Source organism: Equus caballus, chromosome 23, assembly GCF_041296265.1.
Source record: "Equus caballus isolate H_3958 breed thoroughbred chromosome 23, TB-T2T, whole genome shotgun sequence".
NCBI classification, from domain to species: domain Eukaryota; kingdom Metazoa; phylum Chordata; class Mammalia; order Perissodactyla; family Equidae; genus Equus; species Equus caballus.
The window spans coordinates 20,515,402-20,542,120 of record NC_091706.1 but is presented as its reverse complement, the minus strand read 5'-3'; the positions used below and the strand labels follow the sequence as shown (position 1 = coordinate 20,542,120).

Sequence of the window (26,719 nt, the reverse complement as noted above, 5' to 3'; positions counted from 1 at the left end):
AAAATATACTACAAAGCCATAGTAACCAAAACAGCATGGAACTGGCACAAAAACAGAGACACAGATCAATGGAACAGAATTGAGAGCCCAGAAAGAAACCCACACATTTATGGACAGCTAATATTCAACAAGGGAGCCAAGAGCATACAGTGGGGAAAGGAGAGTCTCTTCAATAAATCTTGCTGGGAAAACTGGACAGCCACATGCAAAAGAATGAAAGTGGATCATTACCTTACACCATGCACAAAAATCAACACAAAATGGATTAAACACTTGATTGTAAGACCCAAAACCATGAAACTTCTAGAAGAAAACATAGGGAGTATGCTCTTTGACATCGGTCTTAGCAGCATATCTTCAAGTACCATGTCTGATTGGGCAAGGGAAACAAAAGAAAAAATGAACAAATGGGACTACATCAAACTAAAAAGCTTCTGCACAGCAAAGGAAACCATCAACAAAATGAAAAGACAACCGAAAAATTGGGAGAAGATATTTTCAAATCATATATCAGTTAAGGGGTTAATATCCAAAATATACAAAGAACTCATACATCTCAACAACAACAAAAACACCAACAACCCAATTAATAAATGGGCAAAAGATCTGAACAGAGATTTCTCCAAAGAAGATATATGGATGGCCAACAGGCATATGAAAAGATGCTCAACATCATTAGCTATCAGGGAAATGCAAATCAAAACTACAATGAGATATCACCTCACTCCGGTCAGAATGGCTATAATTAACAAGACAGGAAACAACAATGTTGGAGAGGATGTGGAGAGAAGGGAACCCTTGTACACTGCTGGTGGGAGTGCCAACTGGTGCAGCCACTATGCAAAGCAGTATGGAGTATCTTCAGAAAATTAAGAATAGACCTACCATATGATCCAGCTATTCCACTGCTGAGTATTTATCCAAAGAACTTGAAAACACAAATGCATAAAGATACTTGCACCACTATGTTCATGGCAGCATTATTCACAATAGCCAAGACTGGGAGGCAACATAGGTGCCCATTAAGGGACGAATGGATAAAGAAGATGAGGTATATATACATAATGGTATACTACTCAGCTGTAAGAAATGATGAAATATGGCCATTTGTGATAACATGGGTGGACCTTGAGGGTATTATGCTAAGTGAAATAAGTGAGAGGGAGAAAGTCAAATATGGTTTGATCTCACTCATAAGTAGAAGATAAAAACAACGACAAACAAACACATAGCAACAGATATTGGATTGGTGGTTACTATAAGGGAAGGAGGGAAGGGGGAGAGCGAAAGGGGTGATTAGACTCACATGTGAGGGGATGGCCTATAATTAGTTTTTGGGTGGTGAACATGATGTAATATACACAGAATTTGAAATATATTACGATGAACATCTGAAAGCTATATGATGTTATAATCCAATGTTACTGCAATAAAAATAAATAAATGAATTGAAACTAAGAAAACAAAAAAAATGAAAATTACTGAGAATGAAAATGAGAAAGTGACAGTTTTATGAAAGTTCAGGAACAAGGGCCACCTAGCCACTCAAAATATCATAGCAAGTTACAGAAAATACTTAATAGTTAAATTCTCTCACACTGACTGTTTTGAGTAATTTACACATGAGAAAACAGAGGGAAAAAAATAAAAGAGATCAATTTGATACTTACTTTGGTTGGGTGCTTGGAAAATAGAAATAGCAGGATAACGTACACTAGGAGTCCACCAAAGGACACCAGCTGCCGTTGGCCCAGTTTGGCAGTGTCAAAGATCAGCCAGAAAACAACTCCCAGGATCAGAGAGCTCCAAATCACCCTGAGGAACCAGAAAGGGGGCATCTTTTGTTGTATTTGTGGCATTGTTTGTAGCATCCAAGTGCTAACTTGAAACTCTTAATCAGGCTTAAACTAACAAACAAAATATTTTAAGAGTAACACACTCTGGCACCAGAAGTTATACTTCCAGAAATTGCAACAGACCCTCTTTTGTTGTGGCTATAAAGGCAGATAGCCAAAACATCAAGCAATGTGTCCCCCTCATTCACAACCCTTGGGCCCTTCAAGGATATATAAAGGGGTCAGAGAGAAGAAAGGATGTTTGGAGAGAAGTCTGGTGGTTTTTCTGAGAGATCTACACGGAGTCTCACCTCCAGTTTGGAAGACAGGTGAGGCATTACCTTCTTCCCTTGAAGGGAGAATTTGAAATGCATTCTCTGCAGTTGGGGGACCTCACCTGAGTCCCAGAGAGCCAAGTCAGACCTCAGAGTGGATTCAGCTCCCCAGGGAATCTAGTGGGCATGACAAGGCTGACTCATGGCTTGGATGGCAGAACCAGAAAGGGTGCTGTGTTGGGATTGCACCATCCTGGTTTATTAGGCCAAGGATGTGTGAAGGTTCCTGGTAGATCCCAGGTGGGCCATGCTGGGGAGAATGGGCCCTGGGTCCTACCCAGCAGGGCCACCTGGAGGGAGAGGAGGTCCCACAGAGAGAGGCTGCGAGAAACACCCTGAGTGGTCACCTGCAGGCCACCGGCTCCTGTAGGAGAGGGTTGGCTTTAGTAATTCACAGACCCTTCCTCCCAAAGAGGCCAGCTTCATGCCTAGAGGAGAGGGTCACCTCCCCAAGTGAGAACCATCCCATCCTTTGGACAACATCTTATCACTTAGTGGAACTTGCAATTAAGGCAGTTTGTAGGGACATTTGAACACATTTCAAATGAGTCCTCCCCTTATCCAGGCCTTGATTTCCTGTTTGTAAAAGGAAGGCATTTTAGCAGATTATTCCCTAGGTTGTCTCTAGCTTCAATATCCCATAAGTGAGGAAGCAATTTCAGAACACAGTTTTGGAAGAGTGTTCAAAAGGACAAAGATCGCTCTCAACAGCAGTAAGAGAACCAACTGCATTTACCACTTCAGACAGAACCAATGGCTGTCCAGAAACCTTCTGCCAGGAGACAGGAGCTCTTTGATTCGATGCTCATATTTGGCCATACAGTGATCCCAGACCACAAAGAAGATGGCAGCCACGGTGATCACGAAGAGAGGAAGGGCTCGGTGAAAGTTGAGGGCACACGCGGCGATCACCACAGCCAGGTAACCTGCCGGGAATCAGACACAGATGGGGACCATCAGCACCAGCTGGAGACCAGCCACAGCACCAATCGGCTCCGCCAAGGGGGGTTCAGTCAAGGAAGCATTGAAGGCGGGGGTGCTTGTAATAGGGCTGTGGGCTCCTCTGACTATAAGTAGCGGATTTTGGTGGCTTGTGTTGTTTTTCCAGGCAAGTCCTAACAGTGTCACCATGAACCCTAGGAGGACAGCGTGCTAGGTCCTTTTCTCTCACAGAACCTTGTGAGTTCTCGAATCCTGACGCTTCATCACTGGGCCTCTCACTCAGTACTAACCACTTTTTTCTGGCATTCAGACTCGGCAGGCGAGCTTCCATCAGAGAAAGGCCAGGAGTTGAAGCCACCACTGACTAAAGATATTGATTCTCCTGGTTTGCAGCTCAGATTTGGCCTAAGCTTGAGTAGGAAAACAGGCCCACCAACAATCTCTAAGTGTCCCGGGATCTCTACAGGAAAGGGAATGGGGTGGGGCAATTACCAAGGGGGCTGCTTTTGAAGAAGAGGTTGTAGGAGAAGAACAACAAGGTTTCCTGTTAAAGGTCAGCAAACATGGTCTGATGTTACATCTGGGCTGCCACGTGCTTTGTAAGTGGCCAGTACATCTGTATTTGTATGTTTGTATTTGTATTCTACAAATAAAGTCTCATGGGAACACAGCCACACTGTCTGTGTGCTTTTGTCCCATAACGTAGAGTTATGTGGGTTTTGCCGTATGCAAAGCCTGAGACACCATCTGGCCTGGGACACAGAAAGTTTATAGCTGTTCCCCATTCCTGCGGTGTGAGCACCAGCAGACCCACTGACCTCGGGGAGCAGTGGTCTTGGGTTAAACTCTCTGGACTTGGGTGGGAGTATCCCATCTTATAGACAGGAGTACCCTTTAAAATGGGCTTCAGAGCCCTTTGTTTGGGAGGGAGCAAAACTGGAGACCTGCTCATCTGTGAGGACAGTACGGTCTTGCCTTCAGGCAAGAAGAGTAGGCTACCTGACCCCAGGCTCCTCCTCGTGTTGTGTTTGTGTAGAGTATTAATTGCTTATATTTCCCCTGCCCTTAGGTTTCTACCTTGTGATTATCACCATGTTTTCCACTTACCTGGATTTGATGAACCAACCCTCAAATCCACACCACAGCCACAAAAGCCACAGGAGTAGGGGACCTAAAATGTTAGCTGCTGCTACAAAAACTGGACAGGGAACAGCTCTGCATAGGTGTCACCCACTGAGAGCCCCCACCAGTGGCTTCCTGGTTGATTCTCTCCCTCTCTGGATGATTCCATGAGGTCCAGGGCAGGGGGCAGACTTATTTTCTTTCCACAGAAAGCTCATATTTGAGGTATCGGCAAAAAGAGACACTCGATTCCATCCCCTTTGTTACTTACCAGCTAATAAGATGCCCCAGAAGATGTACCGAAAGCTGGTTTTGTGTTTCTGAGAAAAGTCCTGAAATCTGCCATGCTTCCTTTCCAGATACCTGTAAGAAGACAAAAACCAAAAGGCAGGCAGAAGTCAACACCAAAATCATGAACTAAACTGGCAGCTAAGGCTGGATGGGGCTTTGTAACTAAGGCAAGCAAACAACCAAACACATAAGTGCATGTCCTACAATATAGAAGCGGGAAACTCTTTTCATTTTAGACTAAAACCAGTCATCGCTTCTATCTGTCTTTGCCAAACGGATGTGATTTGGTGAATTGCATGTGCCAGCCCTTGAGGGGTTACAGAGCTGAGAAAATGTGCTCCTGGAAATGGAGCAGGGGAGATGGAGAACTAACCAAAAGCTGGAAATAAATCATAGGACGAGGGTGTTTCTCACTGGACTATGAGGGCCTCCATTAGCTTTCAAGCTGCTGTTATTAAAGGTTGATTTGGAAAAAAAAAAAATCCAACGAACTGTCATCCCTTCTAGTTCCATAAAGTCTGAGTAAGCTGGTGGTTCCCTGTCCTCGCCCGCCATATTTTTCAGTGGGAGGCTGACAGACTTCACTGGGTGCTTGAAAAGTAAAGTAGGATTTTGTGGATCTGAGAGCTATTAACCAGCAGGTTGTAATATGGCTTTCTCCGAAAGTTCTAGAATTGTAAGCATGTCTTTGTTTCTCTTCAGAGTTTTGTTATGGGGTGGTGGGTATGTTACTGGATGAAACATGAGTGTCCTTCTTGGCAAGTTAATCAACCTACATGTGAAGTAGTTGTCACACAAAGCAGAAATTTTGTTTGTGGCATGCAGGAAAGAAAATGGAAACCAAAGGAAATAACTCACAAAATCTATGGTTCCTTGACCACAGGGAGGTGGGTACATTTATTTGGAGTAGGGAATTAATATTCAAAGGGGAAGTTTTATCATCATAAGTAGAGGTGGCAGAAGCTTGCACATGCATGGTTTGAAATCCTGCTTTTACATGCAACGCATGATCTCAAAACAGCTGCTTTGCCCCTCCCAGAGGAGAATTTACAATGTTAATGAGGGCAGGTTACTTTAGTACAATTCTTCGCCTCTTGGCATAGGTGGCATTCCTGTGCTTGCGGTCTCGGCGGGTCTGGTCCAGTTCAAAGCGGTCGGGTCCAGGGTGGTTGTCATTTAGAGCTTCTTCCTCGTGCATAGCTGAAACCACATAAGCTCAAGACCCCAAAGTTGCTGGAGAGAAGAATGTCTGCAACTTTCAAGAAGACAAAAGAATTAGGTCAAACACAAAAGTTTAGAGTTTAGGCAGGACAAGAGAAGAGGGTTGGAGTCCGTGGCTGGTGACAGAATCCCTCCTCTACTTTTATCCTGCTCCTCATTCTTGAGGGCGTGGGTCAAAGGTCCATATTCTGTAACTACTTTCTCCTGAGTGTAGGCGTTGTCATAGGGGCCAGTAAAGGAGTAGAATTTTTCCTGCTGGTCTAAGGTAAGTTTGTGGGTCACCAGGCATGGCTCTAAGTTGTTCATATCCTTGATTAATAGGCAGGGGGCAGTCACAGCTCTCAGGCATGAGGGCCGTCTTGTTGCCAACAGGTGTCTAGCAGCTTTGAGAAACAGGCTATCATTCTCTTTAAAGGTCCCAACATTTGGGCTAATCCTCCCAGAGTTATTCCTTCTCTTTCATGAAGGTACAAGTCAGATGGTTTGCTCAGGTCTGGAAAGACCAGTGTAGGTGCTTCTATTAGTAAGTTTCCAAGCTTATTGTAAGCTTAGTCACATAGCTCATCCCTTTCAAATGGCTCTGTTTCTGGCCCCTGTAATTTGTCACAGAGAGGCTTAGCAATCACTCCAAATTAGGGATCCACATGTGCCAGAACCCAGCCATCTCAAGCATCCTCATAGCTGCCTACATGTTCTTGGTGGAGAAGTTGACATATTACCATTTTCCTCTCTTGAGAAAGGTGGTGCTGCCCTTTTGATATAATAAACCTCAAATACTTTACAGTCTCTTTAGATACCAGTGTTTTTCCCTTAGACACTCAATATCCCTTACTGGCTAAGAAGTTTAACATGGTCACCGTGTTCTCATCAGAGATTTTCTTAGAAGGACTAGCTACTGGGATGTCATCCACATACCATAACACAGTGCTTAGTTTTAATTTTAATTCCCTTAAATCTCAGCCCAGGATTTCCCCAAAAATTGTAGGGGAGGTTTTAAATCCATGGGGTAAGACAGCCCAGTAGCACTGTTGTTTCTGGAGGGAGTCTGGTTCCTCCCATTCAAACACAAACTACTCTTGGGACTCGGGGTCCAATGGCATGTAAAATAAATCAACTTTTAAATCTAGTGCTGTACGAAACACGCTGTCCCAGGGAGATTAGCCAGCAGGTGTAAGGATGAGGTCCTACAGGATGTGGGTCTTGGACTGTTTTGTTGACAGCCCTAAGGTCTTGAACAAATCTGTACTCCCCTTTTCCTGGCTTTTGAATGGGTAAAATGGGAGTGTTACATGGGGATCTACATGGCCAGATTATTCCTTGTTTTAACAGTTGGCCAGTTACAGGAAGGGTTTTTCTTATGGCTTCTGACTTTAGGGGATATTGTTTTCCCAGAGGCCAGTGACCATTCTGCTTTAAGTCCACCTTTGCAGGTATGGCACCAGCTGCCTGTCCCATTTGTCCTTGTGTCCGTAACTCTGAGCTGATTCAGCTTAGAATGTTTGAGGGAATTTCTTCCTTTTCAGGTACTGGTTGTCTTGTAACAAGGCCATGAGCTCAACTTCCCAATTTTTGGGAACTTGGATTTCTATTTTGTCTTGTTCCCAGTTTATTGAGGTCCTTAGTTTTCATAATATGTCCCTCCGAGGAGAGGGCATTCTGGCAGATATAGAAAAGCACATCTTAATGTTTTGGATCCTATGTCACAGGTCAAGGGCTCCAGAAACCTTCTGGTCTCTCCTCTACCTGATACTCCTTGTCTATCACATTTTCTTTTTTGAAAGGGTTCCTTTCCGGGTATTTCACACCAGGAATGTGGCGCCATTATCAAGCAAAATTCAACATGCTCTCCTCCCACTGCTAAGGTTACCCATGGCCCTTCTGGGGAGATGAGGACTGGTTGCCTGGAGCCAACTGGGGAGCCCCATGGCCCATTACATATCATCTGTAGTCATGGGAAGTTGCCATGGCTTGGTCTTGTCTGATCCCTTCCCTCTCTTGGGTTGGTTAGGACAATCCCCATGTCCCTCCTGTCTGCACTTGCCACTGATTAGGCCCCAACTTCATTGGTGGCCTCTGGTCTCATGGTAGGGGCCAGGGTCACTCACCCATGGCATCTTCTCCTTCTCCCTTGGCTGACCTTGAGCAGACTGGAGGATCACCATGAGCAGGGTATCTTGCATCTGCGTCTCTGGGTCATCTTTCATTTCTTTTGTCATATCTCAGGTGTTGAGCACCCTGAAGGCTACCTCCACTAACTACGTATGAAACTCTTTTCTTGTGGTTTTTACTTTCACAAACTTTCTGTCACTTGCTTCTTACATTTAGAATTTGTTCCATGTCTTCCTTCCCTTTTTTTTTCTAGTACTGTTAGACAAATTTATATTTTTTAACAAAACGAATAAAAATATCTGTAGTCCTTATGTATCCTTTACTGAAAACATACATTTTACTTTCTTTGAATACAAAGATCTTTCCCTCATTAACTTTTAGTAGCTTTAATCACATATATTAATTAGAATTTTTAGCCCTCATGGACTTTGATTTTGTCTGTGAAAATGAAGAAGTAATTGTATACTGTGTTTTACACTAGTATTCTGTAGCTTGGCATATTTATAAATACTTTTTATAATTTTTAGGAACATGTTTCTTCATATTATAATCTTTTAACAAAATATAGGATGTGTTTACTAATAGACCTGAACATCTTTTAGTTTTTTTGTAATAAGAAGCCAAAAGTAGATTAACGTTTATCTGATATTTTATCTTACTTAGAAATTATCTAGCTATTTGATGAATTTTTATCACAATTTAATCGAGTAAAACTTCAAAGTTTTAACTTACCCAAAGAGAGTTTAGAAGTTATTCTAAATGCATGTGTTACAAAATATAATTATTGTTAAAAGTTTATCCATAAACTCTTATCTCACTTATATTTAAGCCATTTGTTTTTAACAATCATATCTAGATTACTAGAAAAATTTTATGTGAGACCAAAGCAGTTAGCCACCATTTTAAGCTGTTGTATGTATATATATATTGGAACACATGATTATTATTAAAAAGTTCTCCCAAAACCTTTTACCTTTTTACATCTATTTAGTTTAGTTGTTTACAACAATTATTTACACTGCCTATAAAATCTCTATGGAATAGCAGACAAAATTAGCTAGGAGTTTAAGTTATCTTTGTTGACAAATTCTGTAACGGAGACAACATGAGTCTGCCTGACTCATAAAGGCTGATGTTTCCATTCCATCCCATGTTGATAACTGTGTGGAAAAGTCTACTTTAATTAAACCAAAAAATAAGCATTAGCCAGGACTACTCCCTTCTGCTTTTATTACCGAAGCACAGCTCGCATTTCACTAATGAACCTCAAATACCCTCCAGCTGATGGAAACAAGAGCCAAATGGGGGATGAGGTGAGGGACGCTGAGGAAAAATACTTTGGAATTGAAGTCACCTGGAATATTCAGAACTATGACTCTTTCCTTGGGACTTAGTCCCTGTTGTATGTTCCTGAGCACTGTAAAAGTTAAACAAAGATCATTTGTCTTAGGTTTTGGTCAGTTCATTGACTTTGATGGAAATGCATGGTTGGGAAAGAAATATACTGTGAGTATCCCAGTTGAAGAATAATAGCCCAGTGCTGTGAATGTTTGTGGGAGAGAGTGGGGCAGACAGCCCACGATCATCTCCAGTGGTTCTCTGTATAGAGATTCATTTTATGTGTAGTTTTTCAAGGCCTTGAGAATGTAAAGTTCTTTATGCTCTTACTCCTTTGAGCTGATAGTCAATTTAAATTCTTGGTTGAAAGAGGAGTTAAAGTGTTGGACTTGGTAAGACAGATTTGTTGGATGAAATAAACTAATGCTAATGGGTATCTTTAAAATAAACTCAAATAAAAGTGTTCCTGAGATTCTCTTCAGCCTGTTTAGAACGTGGCCTTGCATAGAGCACTGAGCTAAGCCAGCCAGAGTTCTGCCTTTGTGCTTCCTCTATGTGTTCCTAGGTAGACAGCAGCGTGTGAGGAAATGTGGCCCTGGCCTCCATGGGGACCCAGAGGTGGGAGAATGTGAGCCCTGCCACCGAGCCTGGGAAACCTGCACAGGTCTTGGCTATGACAAGTGCAGCAGCTGCCGAGAAGGACAGAAGCTGCTGCATGGGATCTGTGGGGGTCCAGCCCAGATCCAGGTGGAAGGAAAATTCTGGAATGGTATGTGCCTCCCAAGGAGAGATCCAGGTGACTAGCTGCCTTCCCTGCCTCCTTCCTCCTTTAAGCCTTGCCTTTGGGATCTCCAAGAAATGAAGCCTGGGCAGTGAAACAAAATTTGGAGCAAGAATCAAGTTTGGGCCACTGCTGGGGCCTCTTTGAGGCTCACAGTGGGAGAGGGCAGGAGGCTGTGTTTGGTTGGCATTTGGCCAGGAGAGAAAATCCATAGGGCAACGTACAATTGGTCTGGCCACTTGAGTTTCTACCTGGGTGGAGTAGAACTTGGAGCATGTAGAGAAAGTCATATAGGGAAATGGCCCAACTATTATTTTCTCTAAGATTTCAGAATAGCTTCTATCACATTCATCGTCCTCTTCATTATGATAAAGGACAACATTATTGGGAGGATTGGCTTTTCCAGTTAGACAAGAAAGAGCTGCTCTGAAGGATTGGAACTGAAGTGAAAACAGTTGCCCTTTCTGGCTGGATGATTAGAACTTGTCATCATGCTAGCTTGCCTTTTAAAAGTTGCCCTCTCCAGCTGCAGATGAGGAAGGGGAGGGCTTGAGGGGGGACAGGAAGGAGGAAAGTGCCAGAGCCTAGAATCTAACAGTAAGACTGCGCGTATTCACTCCTACCTGAGTCTGCATGATTGGTCCCCTCTCTCTGGAGCTTGGGTCACAGGCTTCCTTGCAAGGTAATTACAAACTTTCGGGGTCCTCTCCTTGTCTGAGGTGAGTAAAGACAAAATCCTCTTCCTGCTGGAAAAATCTGACTCACATTCTGTGCAGAGATGCTCAGGAAAACAAAAGATGCTCTCTGTTTAATTTTGAGGCAAGGATTGGTGAAAAACGTCATTTCAGAGCAGAAGCCACAGCAGCTGAAAGGTCTGTTCAGGAGGAATCCTCTAAGGGCTGGAGAGAGAGAGATCTGGGGCTGGAGAAAAGGCTCCTGCTGCCTCTCAGAGGAAGGATGTCATGGCTGCTGCCTGTTGTGATAGTGTAGCACATGTGACTGAAAGGAAATTTGGCAACAGATGTTAGCTCAGGGCCAAACTTCCTCATCAAAAACAGAACCAAAAAAAGCAATTTATATCTGACAGAGGAAAACAAAGTGGTTTCCAGCACACCATTCCTGTACTGGGGCAGCAAGGCAGGCACCCGTGAAGCCACAAGGATACATGTTCAGACTCTCTAGTGAGGTGCTTACAGATGGATCCTCATGTCTGCACCATTGCCTCAAGCATGCTCTTGCCCTCCATAGACTTGCTAGTCAACCCGGGTCTCTTTCTGGATTAATGCTGTTGAAAGAATGATTTGTGGGAGATGAGTGGCAAGTATGCAAAACCTAAACCAGAGGATCACATATTTTGCATTCAACATGGTCTCTTATACTTTATAGCTGGGTTTTATTGACGTACGCTTCCCTAAAACCCAATGTTAGCTTTCAGAAAACAAGGATACATGGTCTTTTGTTTGGTTGGTTTCTACCCCGAGCGTTATTGCATTTCATGATGCAAATACTGCACTTACATTGTAAAATGCAGATGAGGATATGCCTGGGGGAGACCCAGTCATTCCCAGTAACTCAAGTCTCACGACACAGGACACAACATGAAGTCCCCTTTATCCCTTGGAGAGGGTCACCGAACACCTTTTCTTCTCCCTTTAATTTAAATTAACCTTCCCATTTACCTAACTACACACCAAAGTCTCAAAACTTTATCACTCTGATGTAGTTGTTGTCCCCCAATGGCTCAAAGCCACCTTTTCATTTATATATTGAATTCACAAACAAATTAGTTTTCCACAAATGGGATCTCTAATTAGGATCAGCTTCATTTGAAACTGTGCAGTAAATGGGAGAATGAGAAGATTAGAAAGCATCATTAATAGCAATGCAAATAACCTTTAAATCAATCTGGATATGTCTCTCCAAGAAGTTGCTCTTCTCTTCCATTTAGGAAATAGAAAACTGTGGCCTGCCATTGGCAATAATCTCCACAGCATGCATAATGATAGTAACAATGGTAATTTAAAAAAAAGTCAACCCAACACCTGGGTAGATCGTTTGCAGTACAAAATGCTTTCAGTTGCATCCTCATCTCCTTTGATCTTGCATCTGCTTTGTGTGCAGTACAGGAGGTGTTTTTACTTCATTTCACAGACACAGGGCAGAGGGGTTACCGGGGGAGTTGAGTTACTTAATTTGGGTCTCAGTTCTACCGTGTATCACCTGAGTGACCTTGGACTAACTACTTAATGTCTCTGAACCTCAGTCAATCTATAAAATGAGGATAAAAACAGGACCTACCACATCCGGACGCTTTGATAAGCAGTAACAGACATGTGGTAACCCGGTAAAACACTGTAGCTGTCAGTGGAGGACAGAGGGGTGAGTCGATCTTCCCAAGGACAAACAGATTAATCTGCAGACCCAGGAAGAACCTGGGCCTTACCTGAGGTGAGAATTGATTTAGGAGCAGAACCAAGATCGGACATTCCCAGCACTTAACCTTTCCCATTTCTGCCAGCCCCTCAGCAGGAGAGCGCTCTGAAAGACTGAGAGGATTGCTGACTCTCCTTTGGGGCTGGGATGCAACGCAAACATTTGATGATCAGGAGAAGACTCTATAATGAACAGAAACCACAGAACTGTGCTTGGACTCCCGAAGCCTGGAAATGCTTGCCACATATTGCTTCTCCGCCCAGACTCAGCCTAGGGTGGCCTGTGCACCTAGGGGACAATGCACAACGCTGAAGCCCAAACTGGCCACAAGGTAGCAGGAGGTCACCAGCAAGGATGCTCAAGCCCAAACTTCATGCTGGAGCAAATCAGGCCAGGGCACTGATGATGTCTGACGCCGAAGACCACAAACTGAGACATTCCTACCAATCTTAAACCTAATTAGTGCCCAAAGTTCTGCAGATGCCATTCCTCTGCCTAAAGCTCTCTGTCTCTTATTCAAGGCAGCGAAATGGGCACCTCCTCAATCTTCACACACCAAAGGGAACCTCAAGGTGATCACGAACTTATTCCAAAACAAATGACTACTTCCGTTTGCAGAATTTCAAATGTAGAAAGGAATTGAGAAACTTTAGGGAGCAACACTCCAGAATCCCCTGAACCATATTATTACAATTTTTTCTTATAAAAATAAAAATATCTTTAAAAAAGGTGAAATCTAAATTATTTCTATATAACTCAATTACGATCAACATTTTAAAACCTGGATTTTCTTACCAACCTATGTGTTTCTGAGCTGTCTTCTCTCTTTCACTCTCTACAAAAGTGAATGTTTAAGGATTATAGAATAATTTAAATAATGGCTTAATGATATACAAGGTTTTCATGGACACGTATTGTTTTAGGGTCAATGGTAATGGGAGAACATCTACTTTGATGCCCTCATTTTCCCAAGGAAGAAACTAGTATTACCAGGAGTTAATGAACTTGCCCAAGGTAACACAGAGAATCAGTTCAGAACTGAGACCTGAACTTTTGTTATCTGACTTTCAGGACAGTTTAGACTAATTTTGATCTTTTATTCACCGTCCAGAATGTCATGATTTTCCTCTACCCTATTGAATAGAAAAACCAATAACTGGGAGAGAAATACCAGGCCAGTACTGTGCCGTGTGACTCCAGCAGCTCAGCGGACTCTGCATGAGAGAGTCAGCAGTGATTAGGACAAAACTGTCTGAAAAGCACTGTGATTACTACAATAGAAAGGCCCAGAAAACAAAAAATAAAAATCCTAACAGATGATCCAGGGGAAGTCTCTCTAGAACCTGGAACAGAACCTGGCAGGAACAGACAACTAGGGCAGGAGACTGAAAAGACTCAGGCAGAAGAACCAAATACCTCTCCCGGGACTCTGGAGACCCTGAGCGCCGTCTTACAAGGTGTGACTGTCAGGTAAGGTGTCTGATTTTAAGGAACCACAACCAGAGCTCACACATCCCAGTGAGCCCCGTGTGCCCCAAAGCAGCCGCATTGGGAAGCTGCCTGTTCGTCTGAGATGCTGCAGCAGCTCCACCGTTCACCCTTCTCCAGTACTCGCCTTCAGAGCTTCAGCATGTTCTGCTAAATATTGACCGTAGGTGTAGATCTTGGTCATGTGATGGTAGAGTTGTTTCTGGAAAACCTCCAGCATCAACTCTCGGCAATAAGGTGGGTGGTTAAGGCAGATAATAATATTCTGGGATAAAACTGAATTGCATATAGTCAGTGAGTCCATTTCCCCTGTGACTTACAAATTGGACCAGATGGTTCATCTAGGGGAACAGATTCACTGTCATGTAGTCAGTCAGGAAAAATCTTAAAGAATTACTAACATGTGTGTTATTGACTTCAAGTAAAGTCTTCTTAATTGCAGATCTTATTTATTTTGCATAGGTTGATAGTTACTGTTCTGTCTCCCAACTCATGTCTAAGTCCCTCTAAGGGAAAGGACACTTATTAGGTTGAGTCTAATTGCTGCCATTTGCCATATTCGACCTACAAAAATCATGTTTCAAGCTAATACATTTGACATCTTACTCTTTTAGCACGGTGGTGAAAAGGAGTCCACGGTGTTAAGTGCTATCACCGTGCTGAGTCGGACGATCCTGAAGGTCAGTACTGAGTTGCCAGAGAATGCCCCAGCACATGATGCTGAACGACCTCACAAGAGGTAAACGTCAGTTTCTCCCTGATAGTTCTACTTTTTCCACATTTAGGTTTTTTTCACTAACTAATTTAAACTGCACATCATAAGGGTGAAAAAGCCTGCCAAGCGCATCAGCAAACGGCCTTTCACAAACAGGGCTGCTCTGTAGGAAACATCAGTCTTCTCCCAGGTGACCATCTGCATGTCATGACCATAATCCGCACATGTGGAAGCAGCTTTGCTGACCTGGTCTCTCTGGGTCCCGGAGTCAGCGGGACATGCCGGATGATCTGAGCTGAACTTAACCGACTGGCTAAAGAACAGAGTGCACCCTGGGCCTTCCCACTCCCTCCCGCAGGGCAGCCGTGACCCTGCAAGTCCTGGTTGAAGTCACTGTGCTGCAAGCCATCTCCCCTCTGTCTCTTCCTCGCCCGGATTTTGGTTTTGTTTCTCCTCATCCTACATTTACCATCAAAACATGATCAGAGAAGCTGCTCCCTCATCCATTCATCTGAGTATTCAGGAGTCATCCAGCATCTCTAACCTGCCTGAGAGAAGGCACCCATTGGTTTCAGCACAGAACTTTCTGGTTATTATTTCAGCATAGAATATCTTTTATTGTTTGAAGAAAAACTCTGTGCCATCCATCTGCCTCTTACATAATACTTCTCTCAGGAAAAGCTTTGACCAAGGAAAATGTCACCCATGAAACCTGGCCCTGAGGGATTTGCCAGGTGATGGGCAAAGTTATCAAGACCTGTGTTGAGGGTGCTTCCGATCTAGAACAAAGAGTGGCCCAGCAGGAACGGGCTGGCTTCACTGCCTGCTCTTCCCAGGAGCGTGTCCTGTGCCTCCATCCCGACAGTTCCCGCCCCTCAAAAACCATCCTCAGTGGGAAGCCACTCTGCACGTTCAATTATATCGTGGCCAATTTTAAACAGTTCACCTGCACCTCAAAATGAAACACGTGGGGCTACGTGGCTGTAGACTCATGGTCCCCACTGGGGTCTTCCCCATGAGGCCCAGGCTGGCAGGGCGGGGAGGTGCTCGCCTGTCCTCTGTGTCAGCCCACGAGCAGCTGGGCTGACCCCACACCCAGGTCCCTTTGCATTATTGCTGCCAGAAAAGGTATTTCTTGGTTTGTTTGTTTGCTTAACAACTTTTTGTCACTATAAAAGCAATATCTTTTCAAAATTAAAAAAATTTGATCATTTCACAATCTTTATGTTTAGCAAATCATCAAACTGTACACCGTGAAGTTATACAATGTCATGTGTTAATTATATCTCAATAAAGCAAGAAAAAATTAGAAAATGTCAGTAAGGAAAAAAAGGAAAATTAAAACATCATATTCTTATCCCCCAAGCTCACCACAGTTAACACCTGTGTGTCTATCCTTCCACATGTTCCCTCTGCACATACACATATATGTCACATGTATAGACTGATATAATCAGTCATCTGTCCATGTCAATAAATTTTCTCCTAATCTAATACTTTTAAAATCCCCCCATTGTCCCCAAAATGTGTGTTATTGCTAGTATATCTAAACCAGCATCCAATCCAGGACCATACGTTATATCGAGTTGTTATGTTCATTAAGTTTTAACCTAGACCGCCTCTCTTATGCACATCATTGAGTCCTTGCAGAGAGCAGACTAGTTATCCAGCTGTGGTCCATCCTCTGGATTTATTTGCCTTGTTCCTTCGTCACACTATGTGTCTTTAAGCTTGTTCTCACATTCCCACGTTCCCTGCACACTGGAAATTAGATCCAAAAGATTAGCTTCAGTCCTTTCCTGGCTAAATCCATCAGAGGAGATGTGGCACAGTTCCTATTACGCCACATCAGGGACACGAAACACTTGGTCGCCCACCATTAGTGATGCTACCATTGCCTACTGTATTAGGGCGACGAGAGCTTAATCCAACCAGCCAGGAAGTAGCCTTTGGGATGTTACTTTGGCAAATTATTTCCCAGACTCTAAACCTTTGTAGCCAGTATCCTGATCTCCAAACCAAACCGTAAGTAAATAGGGAAGAACAAACTGGACAAGTCTGAGACCAAGAGCCAGGGGAGAGGAAGCAAGTGGCAGGAGCAAAGCCAAGACTTGCTTCGTGCTCGGAGCTGGAAGGAGGAGCGAGGATCACCGCCATCACGGTGATTCCACTTTCCAAAGTCATCGACAGACGTTAGTGAAGCTTGGCGTGAGCTCGCAGGCTCCAGGGACTCCAGTGGGACTAAACAACAATACAGTCAGCTCCGGGTGGTATGTAATTTCTTTTCCTGAAGAGCTCTTCACAGAAGATCAGGGTTCTGATCTCTCTTCTAACACTCATTGGTCAAAGTGACAATGCCAGGCTCACACCTGGAAGTTCTTCAGAAACGAGAACCGAATTTAATCCTCCCCAGAGGAGCCTGATCTAAGCTCCCGCTTCAGCTGCAGTCCCACGGGCTGGGTACTGTCACAGCCACAGGCAACAGCAGGGACCTTGATCCCGTCTCCCTAGCTCCCCACTATAGTCTCACTCTCCATCCTGGGGCCAGTGACCTTGTGACAATGACCCCATGCAGTGAGGATGCTGGTTGAGCTGTGGTTGCTGAGTTCACTGCTACATAGGGGACATCAGATGGGGCCCTCTCAGGTACATGTACCATCAGGCAGCCGCCAGCACCTGGAACAAGGGACAGGGGCCCAAATGTGATCTGGTGGTCTTGCTAGCCACGCACGGTACGTGTTGTACCGTTTGCTTTTTCAGGGTGACAGTGGCACAGTATTTAAGACAGCAGGAAAAACCTGAATTTGTCAATCCTATAAGCGAGTGCAACTGGAAAGTCTCGGAAGGAAGATGCCTGTGAAGATGTTTGCCTCTGTGCCCCTGAGGAAAACAATCGTGGGACAACTCAGAGCTGAGGGGTCTCTGTCTGAGCCAGCTGGGATGGCCTAATTTCCAGAATAATGACAAAGATGTGCAATCAACATGATAAGGCAAATTGGCCCAGGATGGGAGAGGAAGAGGAAATAAATACCAGATATCCCAGAGGCCAGACACACACACATATACATACACACAGCCAGAATTTGGCCGCAAGCAAACATTATAGGTTTAGACAGCTCAGTTCAGGTGACCCTCTTAGGGCAGCTCCAGTGAGTCTTTCCATCCTGCCTACCATGTAGAGAGAAGACACGAAAGGCCTCCTGGGACCACCTGGCCACATCAGACTGCAGTGGCCTTCTACGTGCTCTGAGTTAAAAGGGAGTTCTTTGCATGGCTTATAGACAATTTCTTCTCATCTCCCTGAGCACTCCATTTTTTTCCCCATCTCTCTTCCTTGATGTCCATTACTTACAAATATGTCCAAGAAAGGGCATCATATGGTGGCAATGAACTACGTGACTTCTTATCTGCATTTTCCTGGAACAGGGTTGAGAAGATGGGGAGAAAGAAACAACTTTGAAAGATGGTGATGATGACTTCTTTGTCTTGAAAGGGCAGCAAAGTATTTTCCTTAAGTATTTTCTGGGTGAGATCAGGTCCATTCAAGAGTCGTAAGCATCTGCTTTCTGTCATGTCCAAGTTAGGTGCAGGGTACATGACTTCTTACAGGTGACTCAGGAGGTCAGAGTCAAGGGATGGTGAAGTGCTCAGGGACAGGCAGCAGTGGTGCAGCTTTAACACCCCAGGCCTGAAGCACAAGCCTCAATCATGGAAGAGGGGACAACTGACAGAAACTGGAGCTGTGGGGACACAGCCCCTCCAGAACCATGGAAGGAGGGAGCAGAGTTGTGGCTCTGGGAGGAATAAATACCCCAGTCTCTCTCTCCTCCCAGCCTCAGACCTCCTGCAGGTTTTTCCCCTTGTCTGAAACTAACCAGAGGCCAATGGGAAACACCACTTACAAGGGAGGGAATTGAGCTTGGGGATGCGGCCCCAAGTGGGCACACTGCCAGGACCCAGCAGGACAGAGAATGGCACAAATGGATCTGGGGCGGGGTAAGGGTAAGGGGAGAAAGACAGTAACCAGGACAGTTGGTCTCTCCGAGGTTCTTCCTATTCTTCAGCTTTTGGATATCTCTAGTCCTGGTAGAAAAAAGATCATCCCTAAAGGAGTTTTTACTGAGAGGGGAATGTTAACATTAAACTTATAGATTTGCTTCAAAACAATACAGGAGGGAAGTAAACCAGTGGGACATAGATGCAATACGATTGGCCATGTGTTGATAATTGTTGAAGCTCAGTGATGAATACAGTGGCGGGTACTGCTTTGTCTTGTATATATATTTATTTTCTGTAAGTTTAAATTTTTCCATAATAAAATTGAAAAATAATAATTTAACCTTGAAGTTGTTTTATAGGAAATTTAAAAGCCCTCTCTTCATCTTCTAGTTTTTGTTTTACATTTCCATAAACCCTTGGGTTTAGCTCCTTAAGGAGAACTGACCTTGGAGGAAGCAAGTGCCCCTTTGCCCCGGCCATTTAACGTGTGGAGCTCTGCAATGCCGTGGTCCTCGTTGCCCAAGCTAATTCCCCGACCCAGTCCTGGAGGAGTTCGAGTCAACGAACTAATGAAAAGCATTTAAAAGTTACCTCTGTTCTGACCCATCCTCAAATGTTTGATGCAATCTGTTTCAAGGAATTCAGGAAAAAAAGACTTTTTGCTGGATTTCATTCTGTTACAACATTAAAGTTCCAAGAAATTACATCAAGTGCCCTTGTGATAGCTTTACGGGGGCCAGCCACCCATCAGCACAGAGGACCAGCTAACCCTGACTTGCCATCTCTTCCATTCCAGTTCACATCACACACACACACGCACATTCACACACACACACGCTGGGGCTTCTGGAATATTCTGTGCCAGTGTTGAGAACGTCACCCCTGCCAGCACTTTTGCACTTGGTTCAGCCACCTTCTTCCTTGTCATGAGCCCCAGTGGACCTGGAATGGTTCCCAAAAGCTTGGGGAGGCCTGGTGGCACAGCGGTTAAATTCGCTTGTTCTGCTTCAGCAGCCTGGGGTTTGCGGGTTCGGTTCCCAATTGCGGACATGGGACTGCTTGGCAAGCCATGCTGTGGTAGGCATACCACGTATAAAGTAGAGGAACATGGGCACAGATGTTAGCTCAGGGCCAGTCTTCCTCAGCAAAAAGAGGAGGATTGGCAGCAGTTAGCTCAGGGCTAGTCTTCCTCAAAAAAAAAAAAAAAAAATCCACAAGTTGGATGACTAGTGACCCTGAGCTGGCTTGAATTGTCTTTAAAGAAAAGTTTTCATCATCCCAAGTTGCCCAGAGCAAGGTATCTATTCTCCTCCACTGGGGAAGATTTGTTGGTGTTGGTGGAAATCTGTGCCACCTGAAATGGTACTTTTCTTCATGTTCCTTAACAATTTTTCTCGAGAGGGATGGGAGGGCAAGAGATGATGGAATTCACTTCCTCCACTTAAGCATGACTCTTTTCCCTATCTCTCAATCTTTAGAAAGAACCATGTTCTTAGGAAAACACGGTATGTCCCTTGTGCTTTCCTCAGGGTAGGGGTGGAGGGAGGTGGTTTCAAGCTCAATCACGTGCTTGTACTTTCTTAAAATGAGGCACTCAAGTGGGAAGGGCAGTGCCTTCCCTACAGAAACAGGGCAGTATCACACCAGCTGCCTCGCCCCTGCCCACCCCAAGTTTATGGATGGTTTTAAATGTTCCCATCATTGAGAGTTCCAGATCGCCTCTCTCAAGAGAGATAACTTCCCCTTAAAACAATGTGTTATCTTTTTCTAAAGGACAAAATGATGATATACTTTCTTCCTCTTTTTAGCTGAACTCAGCAAGAAAATGAACCCTCACAAACATGCCCCATTCTCTTTCATCAGAACATCAAGTATCTTCCCTGTTTAGAAACCTCTGGAAGCTCTTAACAGTTTTTCTTAAAGGGACAGTTTTGTTTTTTTAATTAGTCACATATAAATCATTCCTTGAAAAGTCTTCTAGCTCAGGAAGCAGAGCCAGGGTGGGGCCAGGACATTCCCAGTTGGCGAAAGCGCTATCAGCTAAAAGTCAGGGCTGGACACACAGTCTGCTCATTATCCACCATGGAGCAGGGATCTGTCTTGAAGGACAGCCAGATGGGTGTGTCTGTCAGGGCAGGGACTCCACGCTCTGCAGGGGCCAAAAGGATTGTTCCCTCCAGCGGTACTGGGTGTGGTGACCAGAACCTGAGGGCCTGAGATTCCACGAATGCAGTGACCTTCTGTCTTATGTTGTTGGCTTTAACCCCATTCTGTCTCCAGCAGGTGAAAATGACAGACTTTCAGGAGGGAAGGAGATGGAAGACTGCAAGCAGCACACTCTCCAGGACGCCTTCCCCACCCCACTTCCTCCAGACCTGGGACTGAGATGCCTCTCCCCAGTTTAGGGCTGGCTCTAGCTATGGAAACAGTAAGGTTAGGACAGGCCAGGGGCACCCCAGTACGAATCTGCTCAAAGCCCACACCCGGCCTTCCATGTGATGTCCAGCCTGAGTGGAGAGAGGAGGGAGAGAGAGAAGGAAGCCCTGCCTTTGTCTGCAGGCCTCAGCTCTCCCAGGCCTGGACAGCAGCATATGCCCTCAGGGGCACGTGGGTGCTAGTGCTCAGTTAACCTCTCAACTGATAGAGTAACCACTACTCTAAGGAAGCTCTAGAAGACACCAATTTGGCACCAGCTGCATCACTCAGGAATCATTTAGGGAATTCCACAGTAATCCAGACTGTCAGTGCGCAGAAGGTGGAGCAGTGGATCTCAACGTGTGTTCTCTGGACCAGCAGCATGAGCATCACCCAGGAACTTGTCAAAACTACAAATTCCCAGCTTTCTCCCCCCAGGACCTACTGAATTAGGAACTCCGGGGGTGCAGCTCCCCAGCTCAACCATCTATTCACACTACCTATCTGACTCTTGCACTTGGTAAGCAGTTGGTATTTTTCTGAGCAAAATTCTTAGATACAATTTACTTAATCACATTTGCTGTTGGAATTACTTTGAAAGGAAGGAAAGAAGCTAAACTGTGAAAACACTAACCATAACATTATGATAGATATAGTATGTACATAATACCAAAGATTTATAAACTCACATGTTAATTCCTCTGCAGTGCAATTGTAGGTGACTGCAAATGTGGTCAGAAAATAGAGGCTGTGGTACCCCACACATCAGGAAACACTTGCAAAAATGACCCTAAAAACCCCAGTTCATTGATTACTTGCCAACGCACAGGCCAGGTTTATAAATTGTGCCTAAGCTACAGGATGCCGCTTCCTTCTACCCTTCAAAAGCCATTGGAGTTGACACTGCCCTTGCAAAGTGCAGGCTTGCTGATAACTAAAGGAAGAATTTTCTCCAAGGCCCCTGGATTCAAAAGCCCATTCAGTGTCTTGAAAGGTCATAGGCCTCCATCTGCCTGTCGCTGTGTGTGGCTGCGGCCTACAGTATGGGCTCAGTCCCCACAGGCACCAGTTAGCTCCTCTGGAACCAGAGTCAGGGCTGCATCCCCAGCCGGTTCTGGCAGGCCTGCTGGTGGGTCCAAGTCTTGGGCCAAGGATGGACACGTGACTAAGAGTCCACATGTTCTGGGATGGTCAGTCCCAGGCACTCACCTTGATCCTGGAACAATGAAATCAAGTCTTTACAGCAAAACATAGCACCATGTGTTTATACTTAAGGCCATTCCAGAAAGTCACCCTTACAAACTCGAAAAGTCTGCCTTTCCCCTAGGATTTTTGATGAGGCCCATTGTGTTTTGAACTGTCCCTCAGGCAAATATGAATTGAAGAGCCCATGCCATCCATGCCACTACACCTGCCAAGGATGCCAAGGAAATGAGCCTTCCAGCTGCTCCTCCAGTGGAGCAGGTGAGGGAGTCTGGTGCTCGCTCGTCCTTCCTTGCTTCAAACCTGTTCTCCCGCTGAAGCTCATTTGGTTTATCTCAGAGCTTCACCTCTGGGGACGAGGGGTTGAGATTAGACAGCTGTTCATTAGAGAGTGTGTACAACCTTGACGTTTCTGCCTGTTGTCAGGATACAAGTTCACGTTATTGTGGACACAGACTCGCAGCCCCTTAGGAGATGAGAGAGGAGCTAAGAGCTGTCTTTCCAGAGAAGGAGAAAGAAAGGGCAGGCAAACGTGATGTCAGACAGGAGGTAGACAGTAAAGCTAAGACTGGTTGAGGTAAAAGTGAAAAGCTAGGGAATTAAGGCAGACCTGTTCAGTCTTTAATAGAAATATCGTAATAGAGGCTGTGTCAGCGTCTCCTCAGCCCTGAGCTACGCCATTTAGAAATTATCAGAGCCCTATGGGAACAAAGTGATCATCTCAAAACACAAATATGTCCTTTTATATCCCAGTTTTATTTTATTTATTTTTTATTTTCTTTTTTGGTGAGGAAGATCAGCCCTGAGATAACATCTGTGCAAATTGTCCTCTATTTTGTAAGTGGGACATGTTCACAGCATGGCTGAGGAATGGAGTAGGTCCGCATCCAGGATCTGAACCTGTGAAGCTGGGCTGCCAGAGTGGAGCACACAGAACTTTACTCCACCAGGAGCCAGGCCCTGCCAGTTTTATTCTTTATTTATTTTATTTATTTATATTTTTGGTGAGGAAGATTAGGCGTGAGCCAACATCTGTTGCCAATCTTCCTCCTTCATGTTTGAGGAAAATTGTCCCTGAGCTAGTATCTGTGCCAGTCTTCCTTTATTTTGTATGTGGGATGCAGCCACAGTGTGGCTTGACGAGCAGTGTAGGTCACTGCCTGGGATCCAATCCTGCGAACCCTGGGCCACTAAAACAGAGCATCTTAACTTAACCTCTACACCACCAGGCCAGCCCTGTCCCAGTTTTAAAATCTCTAAAAATTTCTGCTGTCATTGGATTATATTCCATGATCTTAAATGTCCACTGTAGTTTGACCCTTGACTCCTCTCCAGCGTCCCTTCATATGCCTGTCCCCTACTTTGACCTCATGTGGGACAGATTCATATTTCATTTGAACTACATAGTACTTTTAAAATTTGAACCAAATTTATAAATTGGGAAATTTCAAATATAAACCTGCGTCTTCATTTCTCTTGAAAACTTGGAAGATCTGCAGCTGGGCCTACACGCCCCAAATGGTTAGCTGGACACCAGAGGCGGCTGCTCTCCATTTCTCCGCAGTCCCTACCCCTCCCAGTTGTCTCCCTGATCCTGAGGCTGTCGGTTACCACCACTGTCATCATACTTACATGGTTTTGTGGGTGGAGGAGAATTATTTATTTTTAGAATTGCTTGCAATAAAACCCAGAAAAATGAAGAACAAATTGAGAGTATCATGCATTTGAAGATAAATGGGGGAAAACACATTTCTTTGTATAAGTTAAAATTATTTCTTTGTATTTCTTATGTAAATAAAGTATATCTACGTGAAACCAGTCACTTCCCTTCTTTAAGTCTCTCCTCGTTGGTAGAAAGGGGAGCATAGACAAGACGGCATCTAAGATCCCTTCCACATTTAAAACACGCTCAATATTCATACACAGGACAAAATTAAGAAGTAGGTTGAATGCTAAACACATGCCTGAGATGTTCTAGGCATCCTACGGCTACTCGGACAATCCACACATAGATGCTTTGACCCTTCTTCTGTACCTTCTGCTTGAAAGAATGTGTCTAATCCATTATCTTCAAAAAATTCATTGTGCTGCTCCCATGTACGAGTTCTATAAATATTTGCCATGGAAAATGCAATAAATGATAACACGATACTTACCTTCAAGGAGATTACAGTCTGACAGAGCAATGCGTCTTCATGTGTCATAAAGCAAGAAAAATTCAGGCCTTAGACAGTTAACATGAAGGTGTGCTTTTGAGAACAGAATTCAGAATCAGTCTAAAAGATTGTTCTGTCGTAAAAACATGTGTATTAGCGAGCATTTGTTTATTCTCATGGGCTCTCTGTAGTCCCCAAGTCTACAAGCTTCCACAGTCATGGAAAAGAGCCCTTGGGAAAGTCACCCTCATTCTGACTCGAGTTATCTGCAGGGCATGGTTCGTGCTTTTGCGGTGACATCCCAGAGGGTAGTCGCTGTTCTCTCAAATATATAAAATATTGGAAAATGATTCCCTATTCAACTACAAGAGTATAGATATTGTCCTTTTCATTAAATCCATTCTTACACTCTTGGTTCCCTAGGAGCCAAAGCACTCAGTTACATCTTTTTTAAATAAGATAATCTGTGTATTTTAGCTTCATCGTTAATTAGGTACATTTTTCCTCTTTTTGTTGTCCCTCCATCTGTTCAGAAAAGCATGGCCAGGAGCACTGCATGTTTTTGTAATTCTTTTGTGTTCCTTTCTTCTCTTGATCTTTTCCATTGTGATTTGATGACTTTGGGATTCCCTTCTCTTTAATTTTTGTGTATCTCTTAGAGGTTTTTGGTCTGTGGTTACAAGTTTCATGTATAACAACCTTAATTTCTTATTGTAGAAGGAGTATAACATTCTTAATTCTTAATGTCAATGTACCATGTTAATAAAATATACCTCTAACTCAAGGAAGTTGTTATTTCTGATGTTTTATTTTCATAGATAACAAAGCAATTAATTCATTGAGCTCTTAAGTTGTTGCTCTTGCTTTTTTCCCTCCCTTAAATTCAGTATCAGAAATGAAGAAACAAATAACAAGTAGACTGTTAATCGCCACCTGGATTCTCCACCTTAAGTCCTCTCGTTTCACCTAATGCGCTTTAAGAGAACAATGGAACTCTAGAAATGTCAGCTACTCAGAGACCCTAACAAATTCTGTGGCCAAGTCAATCACTAAGTTCATCATGCTTTTAGATAAGAAACATTTCTCATCTTTTTTGTTTTGATCCCTTGAAAACCAGTTTTTATTATAGGTCAGTGTTTGGGTCCCTGTGTTTCTCAGAGTGTAGCCACTGTGATAGGAACATGTGATGGGACTAGATCGAGTCCTGCAAACCACTTACGTAAAGATGCTTCTATACTCGACTTACAATGACTCTCTCTTTCCTCTGTTCCACACCTGGAGTGGCACCTGGAAGTATTGCTTGGTTTCTGTGATGGTGCTCATGGTTAATGAGCTACAGAGCCTTGCTACAGAGAAAACTAGATTCAAAGGTAAGTAGATACAGATACAAATGTAGATAGATACAGATGATAGAGATCAATACAGATAGATAGAGAGAGAAATGATTGTCCATACTGCCATGCTGAATGGCAGTTTTTTTCCTAGTTTGAGGACAAACATTTGCCCTGGTTTTCCAGTAGACTGACTGACTGATGTACTCTCCCTGGGGGGATCTGATAAGAGCTCAGTTAGCCTGTGCAGAGCAATGCTACTCAGGGGATTGTCACAAAAGTGGTCTGCATGACTCCTGACATGAGGGAGTCTTTCCCTGATGGCCTTTTTAACCTGAGAAGTTCACTTAACGCAAGAGAGAAGGCAGCAGAGAGATAAGCAACAAGTCTGTTGCCAACATCAGTCCTCAGTGATCATCAGGGAAATGCAAGTCAAAACCACAATGAGATCTCATCTCACACCTGTCAGAAGGGCTCTTATCAAAAAGGCAAGAGATAACAAGTGCTGGCGAGGATGTGGAGAAAAGGGAACCCTGGTGCACTGTTGGTGGGAATGTAAACTGAGGCAGGCACTATGGAAAACAGTATGCAGGCTCCTCAAAAATTAAAAGTAGGAGGCTAGCCTGGTGGCGTAGTGGTTAAGTTAGCACACTCTGCTTTGGCAGCTCAGAGATCATGGGTTCAGATCCCGGCCATGGACCTATGCACTGCTCATCAAGCCATGCTGAGGCAGCATCCCATATACAAAATAGAGGAAGCTTGGCAAAGATGTTAGTTCAACAACAGTCTTCCTCAAGCAAAAAGTGGAAGATTGCAATGGCTGTTAGCTCTGGGCCAATCTTCCTTATAAAAAAATATTAAAAATAGAACTCTATTGATCCAGCAGTCCCACTTCTGGGAATATATCTGAAGGAAATGAAATCACTATGGATATCTGAGTCCCCATGATCATTGCAGCATTATGTACAATAGCCAAGACATGGAAATAACATGTGCCCATCAATG

The 26,719-nt window shown here is 44.1% G+C and overlaps 1 protein-coding gene across 3 annotated transcripts in view; it reads right to left on the bottom strand.

Annotated features, from left to right (window-relative positions):
* The window catches only part of LOC100054455 (solute carrier family 28 member 3), a 51,608-nt gene extending 40,633 nt beyond the window's left edge, over nucleotides 1–10,975 (bottom strand). Inside the window, exons 1-5 of one of the 3 annotated variants that reach the window (XM_005604932.4) lie at nucleotides 10,598–10,975; nucleotides 5,599–5,780; nucleotides 4,506–4,597; nucleotides 2,907–3,096; nucleotides 1,671–1,815 (exon numbers count right to left, since the gene is read on the bottom strand). In XM_005604932.4, the coding sequence (XP_005604989.3) occupies nucleotides 1,671–1,815; nucleotides 2,907–3,096; nucleotides 4,506–4,597; nucleotides 5,599–5,723 (552 nt within the window). In that variant the 5' untranslated portion in view covers nucleotides 5,724–5,780; nucleotides 10,598–10,975. Of the gene's footprint in view, nucleotides 1–1,670; nucleotides 1,816–2,906; nucleotides 3,097–4,505; nucleotides 4,598–5,598; nucleotides 5,781–7,851; nucleotides 7,988–10,597 lie in introns of those variants that run through there. The other 2 variants (XM_070249099.1, XM_023635014.2) reach the window with 2 other exon arrangements.
* Between the last annotated feature and the right edge of the window lie 15,744 nt (nucleotides 10,976–26,719).